At 39.1% G+C, this 19,884-nt stretch overlaps 1 protein-coding gene across 4 annotated transcripts in view; it reads left to right on the forward strand.

The window, feature by feature from the left end:
* Positions 1-19,884, forward strand: part of CRYL1 (crystallin lambda 1) — a 60,022-nt gene that overhangs the window by 21,324 nt on the left and 18,814 nt on the right. For 2 of the 4 annotated variants that reach the window (XM_074915655.1, XM_074915665.1), the window contains 2 exons: positions 7,000-7,161; positions 11,200-11,394. In XM_074915655.1, the coding sequence (XP_074771756.1) occupies positions 7,000-7,161; positions 11,200-11,394 (357 nt within the window). Of the gene's footprint in view, positions 1-6,999; positions 7,162-11,199; positions 11,395-11,635; positions 11,802-19,884 lie in introns of those variants that run through there. The other 2 variants (XM_074915684.1, XM_074915674.1) reach the window with 2 other exon arrangements.

Genomic DNA, 19,884 nt, shown 5'->3' on the forward strand with positions numbered 1-19,884 from the left:
GAAGGAGAAGATGACTAACTATTGGTAAGATCTTACTCTTGACACTTGAGCTACTATGTATGCTTGTGAGTTGTGAGGCCTGGCCGGACTGGTTGAAGCTGGGCATGGAGGGTGGCTGAGAGGTGATCTCTGAACCTGTCGGTTGTGCTGTGGCATGGGACAAAGCAGACTGGCAAGGGGATGAAATGAAGCTTGTAGCTTAAACCTCGTAGTCTGAGGTATTTATCTTTTTTTGTTTGTTTGTTTTAAAGGAACTCTGGCTAAAAGCCTTAGAACAGTATCTTTATTAATTTTCCCACTCTTTAAAAAGAGAGGATGTGCCCTGTCTGCTCTTACACCTGCAAATTCTTTTGAACTGGTGATAACACCACTAATGGATCAGCCTGGTCTCTTTTAGATCTTGCTGGCTCTTTTATATCTCCCAGTTAGACATATTTAGAAAAACAGTGTTATCAGCTTAAAAATGGCTTTCAAAAAGCCTGTTGGTGCCTCAGAATGGGAAACCAGCATTGACTTGGGAGCCTTGACAGGTGTCTCATGTCTCCTGTTACAAAAATTTGTCTTTGATTGTCTGGTACCAGTTTCAGCCACTAGCTTTTGTTTTACTTCTGTGATGGCTTTCAAGAACTTTTTTACTTCTGAGGATGAGGGAATATCTGCACATCACAACTGGTAAAAATGTCTTCAGCTGCCCTGAGCTTGTAGAATAGACAACCATGCTGGTTTGGAAGCTGCGTTAATGATAATGTAGCTGCTGGAAGGCAGAGTGTGCAAGCATTGCAGTAACATGGCTTCTTCTGAGGTCACCTCTGAGCACTGGACGGACAAACATGGGTCTGTTTGTTTTCAGCTGGGTAAATACAACCTTAGGCCTGGCTTTACCCTACTTATCTTAAACACTAACCTGAGGCACCAGAAGTTATGTTTTGGCTTCTAAGGGAGCTGGTTTTAAGCATGGACCTGACTCACCATCTTTATAGAGGTTTTGAGAACAACTTTTCTGATTTTAGGGTTTGAAACAGTCTGATCTCAAAGACTTGCTGCAGAATACTTCATCAGGTCAGTGATTGAGATGAACTGAAAGATGGTCTTTGGGTAACAGCTTGCCAGTGTCACTGCTGTGGTGCTGCTGCTGAATGGACTTTTGTCCTTCCAAACTTTCTAACATTCACTCCCCATCTATCCTGTGCAGATAACAACTGATGATGTCTACCATTAGAGACTTGAATATGGTTTTGGTCCCCGTTACATGAGGTAGTCATTGCCGTAACTATCATCCTGCCCAGCTGTTAAGCTTGCTCTTCATGTTCTCATTCAGTGCTCCCTGGTCTCCTTTCTTGGGCTGTGCTGTGTTTCTATTGCCTTTCCTAGATCACTTCCTCTATTTTTAAGGGTGGATGGGTTCACAGTAGAAGAAAAACAAAGATCTAATCCTTTGAGAAAGGATGTGGGGAGGAGGGTGTCAGTCAACCTGTTTGAGATCTTACGGCCTTTCCCTAAGGAAACAAAAAGGTTCTTCATCCCTTCTGTAGCAGTCTAATCAGCTTGTCTGTCTCTTGAAAGTTTTGTAGGGCATGTGAACATCATGGAAAACGATGGATCTCTTCATGACGTGATACTGACGCTAGATGAAGCAAAACTTGCCTTCATTTGTTGTATGCATTTTAAACAAAAATAAATTAAAAGACCCCCACACAATCCTCCACAGCCTTCCCAAATCTGCAAGTTTGATATTAGAAAATGTAGTTCTGAAAACTAGTACTTCCTCAAATCCTGTTTTGTATTTTGTACTAAAGGTTGAACAAACACTTGTAATTCAGTCATTTATTCTGAACAGCGTAAAATAGCAGTAACTTGATATTTTTATTGCTCCGGTTCCTTAACAGGGTATGTTTCTGAACTGTAGGAAAGTACAAAATGTTTCCATCTAAATACTGGATTTCACCTTACCAAAGTGTTATTTACTTGTACAGTATCATGTGGTAGACAATCTTTCATGTCTTTCAGGAGGTAGTGATTTAAGAATCATCAGATTTCACACTAGTATGAGCTCATAAATTCAAGACAACTAAGAAGTTATCACTTCTTTAGATTAGAAGTGAGTTATAGCCCTAAACTAATATATTTTTAAATTAGATTAGGCTGAAAGTACCAGTGTTTTAACTGATGCTTTTACAACTGCTTCATAATAAATTTACTCATGTACTGTCCATTAGTTGACAGTTTTGAATTCTACTAAAGCTTTTCTGAATATGAACTTAACACTGTTCTAAAAGACTTGTAGATTTGCTGTAAGATACTTCTATAACTACACTTGAACGGAAATTTAAACAAGTTCAGACCCCGTGAATCAGGGTTAAACTCATATAGAGTTTCTTTAATTATTACTATTATTATTGAGATGTAAAATTATCTGGCATAGTTGTATTTGACTGCATGGTTACTAGCTATAGTAATAGTGCCTTGAAATCTATTTTTCATTTAGTTAGATTTCCAAGTCTCCTTTTCAGGTATTTTTAATGTCTGTCTTTATACAGGTAACCTGAAAGCTGTTTAAAATCCACAGGTCTCTGCTTTATGTAGGTTCATGTTAATTAGACTTTGTTTTAGGAATATGATATTCTAAAGTGACTTGGTAGGTTGAAAATAGAACAATTATACCTGAAGTCTTTTCTGGAAAGTTCTTTTTCTAGTGGATTGTAACTGTAGAAGATAATGAAAGTATTTGTATAAATGGATTAGACACCAAAACTTTCAGAGAAGTTGTTTTTCTGACATTCAGAACTCTCTTAATCCTGTGAAGATAATCATATTCCCACAAAAAGCTGGACATAATGTAGTTCCTGTCACAGGAGTGCTGACAGTCTGGGTTCAGCTTGTGAGATAATTTGGAGCTTTGAAAGCTGCTGCTATGTCTTCATTCTACAAGAGGAGAGTACTGCTGTCACTTGACTCTGGGAACTATTCTACAGAAGTGCCTCAAAATTGTCAGCTAAATCGCAACACTGGAAAGCTGAGACCACTTCAAATGTTGTAACTTGTATGTATATATGCCAGGATTTGTGGCATGTTTGGAGATCCTCACTTAACTGCTGAAGATGAAGAGCATCCTCGTAGCAATCAAAGTGCTTATGGCTTCTGAACAGTTTATGTGCTACTTGAAGCCCTGTTGTGTTTACTGGGAAGAGGGAAGTCACAAAGCTCTTGAAAGTAATTTCCTACCTAAGTTGTGGTTAGGACAAGGCTAAAAGGTGTTCTTGTAGCAGCTGCTGCATGGCAGTGAAGTACAGCTTTTGGGGGTTAGGCGGTGCAAGACGGAGGTAGGAGTGGATTAGCTGCCTATATTCTGTGAGCTAGCATGCACAGAACTCTGCCTTGGTTTGAACAAGGAGCCAGTTGAGAGCTTATGGGTCAGGATTAACAGGACCACCAGTTTGGAAGACATTGTGGTAGATGTGTGCTACAGACCACCTGATCTGGCCTTCTACAGACAACTGGAAGAAGTCTCATGCTTACAGGCTTTAGTCTTCATGGGGAGGCTTCATCCATGTATTTCTGCTAGAGGGACAGCACAGGAGAGCACAAATAATTCAGGAGGATTCTGGAATGAATTCATGGTAACTTCCTGACACAGGTGGTTGAGGAGCAGAAGAGGGGACATGCTGTGCTGGACCTCATACAAACAAGGAAGAACTGTTTGATTTGAAGTTTGGGGGAAGCCTTGGCTATAGTGATTATGAGATGGTGGAGTTGAGGATCCTGCAAGGAGAAGGAAGACAAAAAGTGGGATCACAGCCCTGGACTTCAGGGGAGACAACTTTGGCCTGTTCAGCCCAAATCTGCTTGGAAGAATCCCATGGCATGGGATAAGTCCTGGAATGAAGAGGGGTCTAGGAGAGCCCAAGATTGATCTGTCTTCACTTGCAGCAGTTTACATTATCATAAATCTCCATATTAAGAATGCTAGGGAAGAAATGTTTTCTTGATTATGTTTTGTATATGCAGCAGGCAGAATCTAGTCAGGAGGTGGAACTCATCTTGGTACATCTGTGGATTTCAAACTTCATTATGCAGCAATTCTGTATTCTTGGTGACTGCTGTCAGGCTCTCTATTTGCTGTTGGGAGGGCTCCATGCTGCTCCCTGTTAAAGCATCTCCAGATGCTCTTAGAGAAAGTAGCTTGCTTGTTGCTGAATGGTTGCTAACCTTTGACCTTCTCTATGCCAGTTTACGTCTTTGGCTTTCACCTTGTACTGCCATGCTTGTATAGGACAATACCATTTATTTTAGGACTTCTTAAAATTTTTATTTTTTTTAATTTAGTGTTGCAGTGCTTTACTTCAGGTCATGCTTTGTTTCTTTCATCTCCCAATGCTAATAAATCCATTGGCCTTGGCAGCGATTCCCATTGCTAGTGTAAGGAGAAGGTATTTTGCAAGATAGTGTTTTGGGGAGTTTTCCTAGAAGGTGGTACAGGTGAGTTGCAACCTTGGCATATCTGAGAATGGATGGGAAGAACCTGGGTAGATGCCAGCATTTAAATATAGGTAAATGAAGTTGTGTCCTTAGATAAGCATGGATATGTGTGGGAGCACAGATGATGGATAGCGTGGTGGGAAAGGCCTGTACAAAACCACAAAGATGCTGGATTTAAACAGATAAAACTGCCTAGCTCTCCATGTGCTGTCATTCAAGGGGTTGTCATATGAGTGCAACTTTTTAATGAAGGACCAACTAGAACTCAAACACCTTGTCTGGGTATGAGCGTTTTCTGCTAGGGAGAGTGTCTAGTACATGTTTATCTTTGTGTCATTCTTTGAGTTCCTAGGCTGGTGGAGTAGCTGCAATATGTTCTCTGAACATATGTTTGGATAGTGTGGTGCCTATTCCCTTTAAGCCTTTAATTCAATACAACTCTTTCAGGTGGTGGGTTTTAAAAATTTACTGTCGTGTTCTGATCAGGCTGTTAAAAATAGATGTCTAATAAAGTTTAAATTGGAAGTCAGATTAGTAGCAACCTAGTTCAGGTGCTCAGGCCTTGGAATAAAAATGTGCTGTTTACTGCAAGTGAGAAGTGTGATCTTTACAAAAAGGGCACAGAAATATACAGTGTCACTTAAAATGCGTAGAGGTGTATGCTAACCTTTTTGCACTGATTCTTTGAGAGAGACTGGTAGCTTTAAAACCTTATCTAATCTGCTCCCTGTTTGATCTTTTCTTTCTCAGGGTAAACAGAATAGCTTCAGACCTCTCCGGGCTTTGTAACTGACAGCAAGTGAGGTTCCTGTTTAATGGATTGTTTAGAGCTTATTTTCCCCCTGTTCTTCAGGGAATTGGTGTCTCTGAGAAAATAATTGCATGCTTGATGAGGACAGAAACTTTTTTGCAGTGGTCCAACAACATGAATACAATTGTGACACTATTCTAGAAACTTTAAGCAAATGGCCCATTCAGAAACCTTACGTAACGATGGCAGGTTTGAATTTCCAGCAGATTTGAGTTTGCCTTTTTGATTATCATCTGATGTGAGAGGAGGCTTAGAGTTTCAAGTTCACAATAAACCTATTCAGAGCAGCTCTTTTATTAGCTTGAACAGGATCTGCAGAGTTCTCTTCATCTTTGGCTTTACTAAAAGAAACTATTTAAACTTAACTAACAAGCAGGGATTCTGGAATTATAAGCAGAGTATCATTTTGTTTTGATAAGGTTGTCTATTACTTTGGGCTGTATCTAGAGTTCTTAAACGACCCTGTTTATCTCTTCTACATCATGGAACTTTTAGTACTATTCCATGCAACTTGCTTGTTTTTTAGAACTTCAAATTACTTTTAACCCATTTACTAGGTTAAAAACTCCGACCCTGGGCATTCTTGCCACAGAGTTTTGTCTGAAGCTTCAGGTGTAAATTTTGGATTATATTAAATGTATAGACTTTTTCCCTACCCTCATGTGCAGTTAAGCATAACAGGAAGGACAGAATGAATAACTGACAGGTGGGAGAAGGTTAAGAGTTGGAAAAGCATGGATATTTTCTTTGTGTTTTAAGGGGAAAGCTGAGGTTTTGCAAGTTTGGGATCCTGTTTGGATTTTTTAAACCCTTCCAAAAAACCCAGAAAACAAGCTGACTTTGTTCCCATTTTCTTCTTGTAGACAGAAGTCTGTCCTGTTGATTGTGGGATCCACCGTAGTTCTTCTCCCATGTCCTCACTGCTCCCAGACTGGTGGACTTTTGCATGCTCTCCTCAGGCATCTCCTGGGGATAGCTTTGAAATTCTAGTGACTGTAGTTTGTGGTTCTTAGCTCATACATGTGAAATTTCACACAATACTGCAGAGTTGAACATGCTCAATAGCTTTAGGAGAAGTTCTGATAGCAGGAGTTCTGCTTCAGAAATCTTTCTCAGAGTTGAAGTGAATGGAGATATTTAAGGTTTTCAAGTGTAAGGATCAACTGAGAGGTGTTTTAGTGCAGGTTCCAGAACTAGCTTGGAATCTCCTGCCATAGTTCTGATGTTTGTAAGTTTTTAGTCATTTAAGATACACCTATTCATTTCCATCTTGTTTGAGAGAGAATACTGACTTCTATCATGTAAGATTCTCTCTAAACAAAAAAAAAAAAAAAAAACCAAAAACAAACCAAAACAAACCCAAAAAAACCCACCCCCAAAAACCCCAGAGACTAGGTCTTATTCCTCCATATTGTGCTATCTCAGTGTGTGAGTAAAAGTCTATTTTAGACAAAGCAGAGTCATTTGTTTTGTGTTAAATCTCCTGTGGTGTGTGGTGATCCATCTTCTGCTATAAACTCTTGGGCTTTCCATTTCCTTATGTGTGGGAAGGTATTTTTGTTTTATGGCTCACTGGTATATTTAGGCTGATTAAAATAGATGGTTTGTGCTGAGTTCCTAGGTGTCAAGGTGGGGTCAGTGAAATCTGAAATATATGGATAAGTACTATTGAACTAGGAGACTTCTAATACTGGTTTTTGTTTTTATTCCAGGAATGTACTCCAGAGAACCTGGAACTGAAAAAGAAGATTTTCGGTCAGTTAGATCTTATTGTTGGCGACACTGTTATCTTGAGCAGCTCGACCTCTTGTCTCTTACCCAGCAAATTGTTCACTGGCCTTAAACATGTTAAGCAGTGTATTGTATCACATCCTGTAAGTATGATGGCATTGTTTTGTTTTTTAGTAGCACCAGTGTTTAACTGCATCCCAAACTCTTCCCTGCAGACTGAGAGCTATAGAAGGATATTTGGACTGCTTTGTGTGCCATTGTTAGTGTGCAGGGTCCTGACTTACCAGAAAAGCTTTAGTTTGGTCATTCTGTGAGCAGCAGCATCTACTAAATCAAGAGGATGTATGCATGTTTCATACCATTGGCTCAAGATATGTTCTCTGTAAGCTATTGTGTTTGTATTGCGTGTTAGTCAAACTGTTAGCTCACAAAATGTAGGCATTCTGTGTTTTGAAGACAAACCTATAAAATTCCCTACTTTCTTCTTGTGACTTCTTTAGTCTCTACTAGTATCCTTTTTCAGCTGCTGTTGGGTAACAGTAAGTATCCAGACAGTGAGCTGCATGTGCTTATCAGGTAATGTTGATGAAAGGTGGAAGGTTTTGACTCTGGTTTCTTCAGACTTCTAATGCAGAAGCAGTATAACTGAAGACGAAAAGCAGGTGGATGAAATGGAACAAATTGTATACTTGGATGTTTTGGAACCAGCTGGGACAGGGCAGTGTCGCAGAAATGGCATGATTAGAGGTGGACTAGAAATGGCATGGCTAGAACCTCAAAATGCTGAAGGACACTTGTGAACCTCTGTAGAGGTCTGTGTGGGGCTGCCAGACAGCAGTTTAGCACATCTCTCCTCAGCACAGAAGAGCATTTTGTCGAGCATTTTGTCTTGATCACTGTGTTTCTTACTGCTTCTGTTTTCCACAACTCAGTAACTGGTTTGGTATTTGACAGATCTGTTAAGAGGACTGTTGTTATGAAGGTTTGCAGTATCTGGGGAAAGGTAGTGCTCTTCTGTCTGCAGTTTTGGTACTTACATGCTGTTTCTCCAGGGCATCTATCAGTGTGTAAAGTAAATGTCAGTTCCCTGGGCATGCTCAAGTGTGGCAGTGTGCACACAAAAATACAGCTCTACTTTAATGTCTCTGAGCATTAGGCTACATGAAGCTGTAGTGTCAAAGCATTTGGTCAGTCCCTTTTTGACACCCCTCCACCACCAGCATTGTGCCTTGGGGTGACTGGGAATCAAAAGGAATAAAAGGATTCATTTCTCTGTGTATAACTAGTTTTCATCCCCTTTTAATTAAAAAAAAAATAAATCACACTTCAAAGTATGTATCTGTTTCTAGGCTTAGCCTTTCCCCAGTCTAAAATTCAGTAGTTCCTTATCTCATATTTCCAGGGTTGTAACTTTCTGAAGTGGAAGAAAAGAGATAATGTCTCTTTGGGATTTCTGTATTAAGTAACTATAGCTGTGACTTTTCTTTTGTTTTTTAACCAGTTCCTGGGCTTCTGCCTGTTCTCTGTTGGTCAGTCTTCGATTTTACATTGTTCCTTCTTAACTGTTTTCCCAAGTTGGTCTATACCAGTTGACTTGTTTAGTCTAAGCTGCAGTCTTTATAGGAGCCACTTCTGAAACCAGGTTTTATACGATCTGGAAAGGTGGCTAGTCTCTGGTTCCCCCCCAGCCATTTTCTAGGTTGCTGTTGTAGGGGCACATGTATCTTCCAAAATAAATGCACTGGAGTACCTTAAATGTCTAGTTGTTCTGAAGTGGCTTTTCAGTCCCACTGAGACTATTTTCTTAGTAATATCAGCTTCACTCAGAGGGGAGTGTACTGGAGAAATTGTGAGCCAGTGTACTCTTCCAGGGGCCTTTCTGCATCTGTTATATCAGGAAACATGATTGCTTTGTAGTAGTTGTTGGCTTTTAGTGTTTTCTGTTTTAACCATGGCCTTACTAACTTCTTGAACATGACAGTAGGACATGGGGAATGGTGACTGCAGGAGACATGCAGCTCTGGAAGACAGTGTAGAAACAAGAAGTGTGGAATTTCATATACCAGAAAAAGTAAAAGCTGAAGTTGTAAAGCCTCTGGCACAGGTGAACATGTTGAGGAGAAATGAAATAAAATGCCCAAAGGGCAGAAGGAGCTCATTTCTTCGCTTAACATAGCAATAGGTTCAGTAATTAGGAAAAAAAAAAAAATCCTATAGCACAGCTTTTATGTCAGAAGTGCGTGCCATACTTATAGGTACAGCTGTTCTCTGCAAGCAGTTTCAGGCAGTGTATTGGTAGAGTGGTTCATTTCTCATGTACTGTATATGCCTGTTTGGTCACACAGCTAGAAATACGGAGCTAGAGGAGACTGTGCCATTGAATGAAGTTCATTTCTGTACAGGAAGTAATATAATCAAATCACCTTAAAAATGTATTAAACTCTGTTAGATTCCTTTAACTCCACTAGTCCTGCTGGAAATTGTCTTGTAATTTTTGTTCCAATCTTATTAACAGACCATTAAAATTAATTTGATGTTTGTTTGGCAGCTTTCATGTAGTTAATTTTTTCTCTGGGTTTACTTTGTCATATCCTTTCTTAGTTTTCATTTTATTAGGATGAGTAAGGTAGACTTTTCTGAAGAAAGGCTTTGTATTCCCCTTCTCATTTTTAGAAACCTTCCCCCACTCCTGATATCATCCATGTTTTACCACTTTTTAGTTTTTACCAACATCTATTATCTCACTCCTAAAAAATTGTCTTCCTAAGTCTCCTCAGTATGCTCATGAACACACCCATATACTCCTGATGCCAGGTTCATGAAATAGAATATTTCAATAAGATGACTGTCAACACTAATCTTGGAAGAAATTTATAATAGCCTCTGTCTCTCTCAACAATTAACTTGTCTTCCTGATTGGAACCTGTGATATTCTTAAGGGTTAGAAAAGCCTTCAGAGAACCTCTTGGTGCTTGCAGTGTTTTGGGTCTTGTTAAATTGCCTGGCACTACACCTATGATGGTGTCCATCATGCCATTCTCAGTGTTGGTGGTGGCACTGCCAAGGAGACTGATGCGAGAAAGGTTGTGTTAGAACACAAGGCACTTTAAAGGGAATGAAGTGTGTTCAACAGTAGTTAGAGCAGATGTAACCTACATCAGGTTATGCATTGGTCAGACCCTACAGTAAAGGGAACCATGTAAGTACTGAGAAGAAAGAACAGACAGAGGAAAGACTGCACGTTACTGTGATTAAATCCTCTACTTGCATTTACATGAGGCTGTTAAGAGCAGTTGGCTATAAGGGAGCATGGTGAAAGAATTAGTACTTAATTACCATGCTTTAAATGCCAGAGTTGTGGTATTCATTTATGATATGTTAGCTACTTCTATTGCCTGGAAACTAGACCAAGAGCTGATTCTAATACCTTAAGAACATGGCTGAAGGACTGCTGCTTTTGGAAAGAGCCTGCAGGCAGTGTTGCTGGCTGTAACACTGTGACCCGAAGAACTTATAGCTGTTTCTAGGATGTTCTTCAGAATTTTTTTTGTTTATTACTTAAATACATTGCATAAAGGTCTTGACTTGATGAGAAATTACATTTTGGAAGAGTCAGGGAGAGAGAAATTTTTTTAAAGTAGGTACTGTGTTTGAAGGTAACCTGTTCTACAACTTTTTCAAAGTATGTTTTTTGTGTTTAGCATATACTTACAGGCTTGGGCCAGTAGCAGCTTATCTATTAGGTGTTGCATCTTACAGGTGGTGTTTAGCAATAATTTTGTTTTAAGGTTCATGAATATCTAAAAGGAAATGCCTTGCTTCATTTGGAAAGACAGGTGGTGACCATATGTCTTAGAACAACAGCCTGAATATTGAGAAAACATTGGTGACTCAAGTCAGTATAAAGTCTTCTGGTACTGTTTGAGTGCTGATCTTTAGTGTAGCTCCAAGAACTTCACAGAGGTTAAACAAAGTTAGATTTAATGCAAGATTAATTATTTCTTTAATTTGAATTAATACAGCAGCTTTTATTGGATTAGTGAAGTCTTTCAGGGTCTGAAGATCAGGTTTACTGTGTTCACTGGAATATTTTATACACTAGTAGCAAGCTATAAAGATACTTTAACTTGTTTTGTTAATCTGTTGATAGTTGACATTTTTCTTTTGTGTTTCTTCTCAAGGTAAATCCACCTTACTTTGTGCCGTTGGTTGAAATTGTTCCTCATCCAGAAACTGATCCTTCTACAATAGAGAGAACATACGCCCTGATGAAGAAGATTGGTCAATCTCCTGTCAAACTAAACAGAGAAATTGAGGGATTTGTTCTGAATCGGCTCCAGTATGCAGTGATAAGTGAAGCCTGGAGACTTGTGGGTGTATGTATACTTTTTAAATTTCTACACACATGTGCTGCCAGTTTTGTAGATGTGACAAGTGAGACTGTTAAACTGTCCCTTATGAACTTGAAATATATAATAACATGTAAATTAAAACCAGTAGGAAGTGATGTCAGTTCTAAATAACAAAGGTGACAAAGTTATAGGAAATCTAAATATACAAAGACTGACAAAACCAAAGTGATTATAACAGCTGTCCTTTATTCTGCTTTCTTTTCAGAATACTGTCATTTTCAGGACAATCAAAAGAACAGTCTTAAAAGCACAGAATTCAAAATACAGACTCTTCTTTTTTCCGGGTTGTCTCCTCATTTCCTGTTATTTCACAGTGTTCCTGGCCCACTGTGCAGTGGATACAAAACCAGTATTTTAAATGGTTTTCTCTTTGGTCTTTCAGGAATTGCACTCATAGGTTCAACAGTTACTTGATACTTGTAGGTAAAGATAGATTTCTCCTCCTCCTGCCCATTCAGATTTCTAGTTGAGACTCATTTGTTTGTGCCGTTTCAGCTTTTCCTACAGTTACCTGTTCTGTGCTGCAAAGCCTGATCATCAGAAAGAGCTGAATTACAGGTCTACTGCTGTTCTGTTGAGAAGAGATTCAGCTTGGCTTGAGTAGGGCTTACTTTTTTGTCATAGAGAGTGGTTTGATTTTTCAAGCTGTTTAAAACAACAGTGCACACAAATATATGTAAAGATGTTAAAACTAAGGTAATATTAATATATCATAAACAAAGCAACTCTTTTTCCAAAGCAGTATCTAAACATAGTTGCTGAACTGATTTTGCTTACCTCTAGTTAGCTTCCACGAGTAACAAAATACAACAATATAAAGGAGGTGTGAATAATAAGTAAAACAATGTTGCTAGGAATTAACTGATTTTCTGCTGGAGATGTTTCTGTAAATTAATAAAAAGTGTTAAATTTTTAATAAAGGAAAGCAAAGTCTTAAGTATATGGTAAGAAAGACCCCTTCAGAAAGCTGTAGTCATGTTGAAAGACACAAGATAGAAAGGATAGTAACCTCTAAATTATTTTTGGAACGGTAATAACAGTGGTGAAAAAATTTTTGAGAGTAAAATTGTAAAAATGACAACTAAAGAATGTGAACAAGGGAAGTAAGTTAATGGTGAAAAAGCTAGCTGAACTGCAATGTTCACTGTTAAGGAGGCTCCCACACTAACCTTTTCTTGAAAGGAAGGGATCTGATGTAGAAGTAGAACAAGTCATGCTAAGAATAAGATTTTTTTGGAGGAGGAAAGAGTACATGAGTAATGGCAGACTGTGAAGGAGAAATGGGACTTATCTGAGAATCCCAAAACTCAAATATAAAGTTGATGGAATACTGATTTAAGCACCATTTTAGAGACCAACTAGCATAATACTGCAGAAATGGAAGTTAGCACTTAGACCTTAGTTCTTTTAAAAGAGTTTGAAGAGTCATTGGGAAACCATGGACCAGTAAGTCTTGATAATGTGTAAGTATATTGATATAATACCCTTGGTCAACACAGGTATCCAGGGAAGTAATGACTCAAAAATCTACTAGGATTCTTCCATGTCTGAGAGGCATAAACTGAATTTTGGAAGCTTCTGCCGTAGAAACCTAGGATGCTAAAAATATGAATGCATTCAGGGAGCATTTAGACATATTCATGTTAGAGGAACACCGTGCAGGAGCAGCCTCCAGCTTTTGAAATCTCAAAGACTGGACTGCTGGGAGCTGAGGGCTACATATTGAAAGCATCCATGTATTTGGTCTTTGGTTATGGAAAGAGTGCAAGAACACTTCATGGGCTGCTGTTGGAAAAGAGGTGTTGATTTGAGGTGAACCTTCAGTATGAACCTGTATGGATGCTTTTGTGTGGGTGGTGGCATGTAAATAATAACAAAATCATGCTTGAAGCACTGACAATGAAAGTTGCTTTCATTGTGCATCATCAAAGTTTCCAAGTTGTTCTGGTTTTGTATAATTTTATTGCATTTCAGGCAAATACAGCCTTGAAGTTGTTACAGTTTAAATGTGTATTTCCATTCCAAAAACCTGGACAAATAGCAGTTATCAAAGGTGTATAGTTTCAGCTGTATGACTTCAGGCCACACACTGCCTTTGATGGAAGGAATATCACTGCAGATAGGCAAGAGCTGCAAGCCTAAGGCAGTTTTTGTGTTCCTACTGTTGTGCTGCCAACTTAATAATTTTTATTGCAAGTCATGTTGTCTTGGTGTTTTCCATTTTCAAAGTGCAGAAAAATAGTTCTTGCTTCTGATTAAGTCACTTCTCAGTCACTATTGTTGGAGGGTTAAAATACTGAAAATGTCCGCTTCTCCACCTCACAGTCTTTGAGAGGCTCCTAAACATCAAGTTTTACTTACATTGACTCCTTCTCATAACAGAAGTTTTCATTACTTTAAAGAGCACTGGGGTGGAAGATAAATGATGAATATTAGCAGGAAAGGACATATTAATAAAGTGTTCTTGTCCAAAATGACCATGCTATTATTAATCCTTTTGTGGTTAGATATGTAAATTGTGTTTATTGGATGAGGCAATCCAAGTCAGCTTGGATGCAGAACACAGACATTCTTATGAAATTGCTTATGAATACTGTGGTATTTTGATGCTAATAATTCTATATTGCCTTTGACTATTGTAAAAGAAGAATGAGACGGAACTATAAAATGTAATTTCAAACTTAGTTGTTTTATTAGTGGTTGTAAAGGTCTGAACAAGTATCTTTGGATGTCCACATATCATAAACTGATCAAGTGTTCCTATTTCTATTATAAGTTTTCTTTAACATGGTGAGTGCTTGAGAAAAATCTGTGGTGTTACTGGAGGACTGTTGCATTTGCACTGTAGTGTATCAGTTTTGCCACATAGCAAGGACATAAACATTCCAGATGCAAATGCTACAGCAGCAGTCTCCAAATGTTTTGAAGCCACTTGAAAAGATGTTAAACCAGCCCCTTTATGTAAACAGCTGTCTGTTTTGAGGACTTTGAGATGTGAACTTGAAAGTTCTCATCTGCATCTTCCCCAAAAGAAATATTTATAATGGTGTCAGGGGAGTGATCTTACACATGCACCCATGTGCACATATACTTATCAAAGTCCAAATCTAGACACCTTTGCATGGGTCAAAACAGTCGGGTTTCTGTCTTGTTTTGGGGTTTTTTTTGTCAGTTGAACTCATTTCATCCAAGAAACTATGGAAGCTTCTCCAGTAGAAGCATTTGTGTAGTGTTAAAAAAGGCATTGGTGGTAGGATGGTCGTGCAGGTATAGCTGCACTAACAACATTTATCTGGAAAACTTTATCACAAAGGGACTGAGCATCTTGCAGGATGTGTTTTAGTTCCCAGATGTAGCTTGACAATGTGATGACCTGCTAGTTCCTCTCTTCTATAGTAGAGCTGTGTTGGGATGTGTGGGGCACGGGACAGGGATTATATGATAGGAGAAGGGCTATGATGCCGAGCATGAACGTGGACATGGGGCTGTACAGAAAGCAATGTAGTAAATATAGCTGCTTGCTGGATGATATGTGGGGGTCGCCAACTTCTGCCATGTGGGTCCAGGAGTAGGAGAGACTATAACACAGCCAGAAATCTGAGGTAAGGCCCAGCCAGCAGATTGGGTTCAGGCTGAGACTCCACATGGTGCTCAAATTGCATATCAGCATAGATACTAGAGCAGAGAGAGAAGCATCATTCAGGTCAAAGTGATGAAAGCAGCAACAAGAAACCTGGATATTTGGGTACAGTTCGTCTTTGCCAGAGGTGCTGGAGTCCACAGGAGCATACACACAGAGGTTGAGATCTTGAAACTGCACAAAATGAGTGCTGTGAATGCAGGACTGGGCCAAATGTGGGGATGGTAAGTATGGAGTAAGGGTGGTGAAAAATTGGGAGGCCTGGAGCTTGAGATCTCAATTTGTAGGAAAGCAGGAGATTGAAAACTCATTTGGACACATACAGTTGCATGCTGAGAACTTTGACCATGTGAATAATTAGGAACATGGATTTAAGGATGCAGAAGCATGTCCTTTACAAGCACTTAGAAGCAAAGACCATAGGTTTCTTTTGTGAAGTTCAAGCAAGAGCTCCCCTTTGAGGCAGTAGTGCTACAATGAGATGTTTCATTTTGGATCCGAGTTAGTCTTTAGTGTGACAGGATGTATTTTTGAACATATATTTTGAGTTGCAAGTCATGAGCATTTGGGCAATGGAGGTGTTTGTGGCAGGACCTCTTTGCATCGATTATCTCTGTCTCCTCATGCTCCACACTTTTTCCATGAAAATGCAGATACTGGGAACACTTCAGTCAGTCTCTTTAAGGTCATGTATCTGAGAACTTTCAGTAGGATCACACAGCATGTGTGAAATTGATGTTCTTGTAGGTTTCTTGTTTATGTTTTTAGTTCTTTGGTCTCTGATAAAAGTGTTGCAGGGCTGATTATCCTGAAAGATGTGCTGTGAGATGTTGAGGTGGAAGGTCCTTATTCCTCTCTTCTCAGCCCTAACTTTTGGTACTACAAGGTTGGAACCATTAGAATAATCTATAGCCAGTAATAGGAAGAATATCTCAAACAGCTTTCTCTACTATTCTGTTACCATTTTTTTTTCCATGCCTCCGTTGACAGTGGTCACTTGTATATCTGATTTTGTTTGTAACTCCTTGGAGCAGAGACTTATTGCCTTTATTTGCCTGGGAAGCACCCTGTGCACTGCTAACGCTATTACTTGTGTACTTTTACCAGTATGAATACTAGTATCTTGGGATTATGTTGCAAAAGAGTGTTAGTTAAAGAGTTTAACTTTGTCTTGTTCTGAAGGTAAAGTTTTGGTTGACTTAATCCAGAAAATAACCAAACAATGCTTTCACCAGTGCTTTAGATGAGAAGTCTCAAACCTTACTCTGAACATCTGGGACTGTCATTTTACTGTGGATTACTGAGTGGAAACTTACCTTGGTGAAGTATTTTTCAAAACATCACCTGGAATTTGCAAAGAGGTCATGAAGTACAACAGCAGAGATAGTGAAGAGAATGTGGCAGTTTTTCAGCCCTGATCTAATTTAGGAGTTTCAACTGCTTTTAAGAACCTGCTAAAACTTTTTTGCTTGAATAATTGTATGATAAGTGTCTTTAGAGTCTGTATTTTCTTCTGTATAAGCTCTTGATACTGTCTTAATACACTTTTTTCTTTAAAAGTGGGTTTTCTTTTAGGTTATACTCATTGTAGAAGACAAGAAGAATGGGCAGCCCTGCCATTTTCATTAATCTTTTGGAAAATAAACAGTCATGGTTTGGCTGTGTGTCTGTTTTAGCTCATTTTCACAGCAATCAGGTGCATTGACTTCAGTCTCTAATTTATGCAACCTCTCCCTTCTCAGTTGACTGTCTTGGCAGTCCTTAAATGCTGGCAAGACTTTTTAAATTCCAAATTCCTCATTATTAATAATTGTATTATAGTGTTATCCAGAGGAACTTTCCAATAGATTGAAGATAAGGTAGAGGGTTAAACATCTAGTTACAGTGCCCCATAAAAGGGGGATATCGTAAAAGAAAGTTTAAAGGGACAGGGAGAAAAATAGTTGATACTAAGTATGTCTTGCAGGGTGATGTGAGGGTTACATGGAAGAAGGAAGATAAAGGTCAGCAAAGTAAGGAGATGCGAAGTGTGTAAAGACAACAAGTTTTTCAAACATGATGAAATGGAAAGAGATGGAGCTGGTAGAGGGATCTAGGAGAAAAGTCATATGCTCAAAATGACAGGACTGGAAAAAGATCTCATCAGGGTGTGGATCGAAGTGACTTGATTAAAATGATAGTGAAGGGAAGGGTGTGACAAGTGCTGCTGAGAGAGAGTGCATATATTAGCAGCAATTAGAAAAAAATACTGCATTCGGGAGATACAGAGGATGAAATAGCTAATTTGGAGACAAAGTGTACAGTCTGGGAGGGAGTGAAGTCAAAGATAACTCTATAGACAGACTGGAGTGAGTAGGAGAAAATGATGAATTGCTAGTATCAGAAATGGTAAGATTGGGTTTTTTTGGCCATGTCACATTTAATGTGATTACAAACAAAGTCAGTGACAGAAGTTGTGATGTGGGTGTGGCTCTCAGATGGAAAGACTGTTAATTAAAACTAAGCAGGTTGGGTCAGGGCCTAAAGGTGAAGACTGCAGAACTGCCACAAGTTTTTGGAAAGGAGAAAAGGCTCCCCGCATGGTGAGAAGCACTAATAAAATACCAAAGGAGCATCAGAACTATACTGTGGCATCACAGGAGAATAAAATCTCCAGGAAGATGAGATTGTGATGTATGTGTGTGTGTATGTATATATATATATATATAGTGTCATAAGAAGTGTGGAACTAGTCTAGATCTTGAAGTTTGACTGGCCATTGGAGTCACTGAGGACTTCAGTGGAATTTATTTTAAATTAAAATCTTAATCTTGCAGCTGTGAAAGCTTCTGGTGCTCTAACACACTTCCTCTTCCCTCTGACAAGTGCTCGAAGGCAAGGCTTATAAGAAGGGTTCCCCAGGATGAAGAGGATGAAAAATCCCCTTGGGAAGATTGTTTCACACCTAGACTTAATGAAACTGGGTTGGAACTCTTTCTCGTTTACTTCTTAGCATAAACACTGATCCTTGTGGAAGACACCTTGCACCCACCCTGCTGAATCATTCCACCAGCTTATGATCTCCTTAACGTAAGTGGGAGTAGAGTTATTCCCTAGGAGAGGATGGTCTTAACTTGTTTCTCATTTATGTGGCTCTTCTTTCTGAAGAGAAGAAGTAAAAGGCTTTTCTTTAAGAGGGTCTGTGTGACAAGGAGAAACTGAGCTCATGTGTATAGAATAATATATCTCTTAGCTGGAGGGATCTGTCATGTTTTTCTTCTGGTAACAGAAATTTTTGCCTTTTAGCAGCTGTAACCATAAAAGTACAGCTATAGTCAAGAGGCCAAGAGCAAAGCATTCATCTCATGGTTCTGAGGGTACCTGGTCTTCAAATGTCAGTACCAAAGCTGAACAGTATAGTATCAAAATAAGTAAATCAGTTTTTAATTTGAAAATTAGCTTGCAATCATTCTGAATTGTTTTAAGAGCCTGTTAACTCCTTAACATTATGTTTACAGTTTTTAACTTGCTGCTGTGGTTCAAACGCTTGTCTGGAATTTGTGGTTAATCTTTTTGTTCACAAATCCATGTCAACCAGGGAAGAGGGGGAAAAAAAAAAAACCAACCAACAAAAACAACACAACAGCAAACCACTCATCAAGCACAGCTTTACCAGCACAACTCATTGTTTGGATGAAGCACTCCCAACAGAAGAGTGCTTTTGTTGACTTTGCTGATGTTGTTCAGAGAAGTTGTGTTGCCATGTCAGGGGAAAAAGCCCTCACAGAATGTATGGTGCCTGTGTTAGTTACACTGATGCTGGTTCTATAATCTCTGAACGCTGAGGTTTTCATTTAGTCCTGGCTTTATGCAGACCTTCCTGTCTGCCTCTAGATGAATTACTTTACCATGCCTGTACCTTACCTTTAAGATAAAGAAAATAATGCTTTCTTATCCCTGCCATTTTATGTCTAATTAAATTGTTACCAGAACTCTGTGTTCCATATATGGTGGGTAGATCTTAATAATTATGTTATTGTTTCCTTTTCAAGATAAGAGTTCAAAAGCCACCTGCAGCAGGGATTCAGCAGGCTTATTTCTGATAGGAGCAATGCCTACTAACAGATCGAGACTTGAGGCTGAGTCTTAAAAAAGGTTTTATTTAAGCCTGAGATGATGAAACTTGATGTCTGTGGCCAGCTGTAGAATTTATGTTGGTCCTTGGCTTATAACTTCCTGTTAAAGTAACCATAGATGATGTGGTTGATGAACATGGTTAAGACCCTGTGGGTGGGATTCAGCTCACTTAAGATGGGATTTCTACAATGTAGACATTGACATTCAAGCTCCTTACTCATCTTTCAGTCAGTGAGGAAAATTAGGCCCTTTCAGGACACAACTCATCTTACCTATTCTAGATGCCTGCTTAAGGACGCTGATTTCTTTTTTTCTCCCTAGTGATTATAAAGAGAGTCTAGATGTCTAGCTCAGATGTCAGTATCCACAACAGGTCAGGAGAGCTGTCCTGCATGCCCGTAACTCTAGCTGCTCACTATGTGATATGAAGAGGCATTTAGACAGGGCCCTGCAAGAGGGAGATTTAATGGAAAAATATGTGCCTTTGGCCAAGCAGAGTAGTTATACATACTTGTATTCTGCAGCTGAAAGGGGCTTGTGGAGAAAGAGGCACTGAGTGGGGAGAGGACCTTAGGGTAGGGTGAAAAGACAAGTTAGCAGCAGTTCATCATCTCTTCCACCTTTTTAACCAGAAGGAAATGTTTTTATGTCTCTGGGAATAAAGACGACAGCTTCTTAAAACCATGCTTTATCTGATG

Source organism: Athene noctua, chromosome 1 (assembly GCF_965140245.1).
Source record: "Athene noctua chromosome 1, bAthNoc1.hap1.1, whole genome shotgun sequence".
In the NCBI taxonomy this organism is placed as follows: domain Eukaryota; kingdom Metazoa; phylum Chordata; class Aves; order Strigiformes; family Strigidae; genus Athene; species Athene noctua.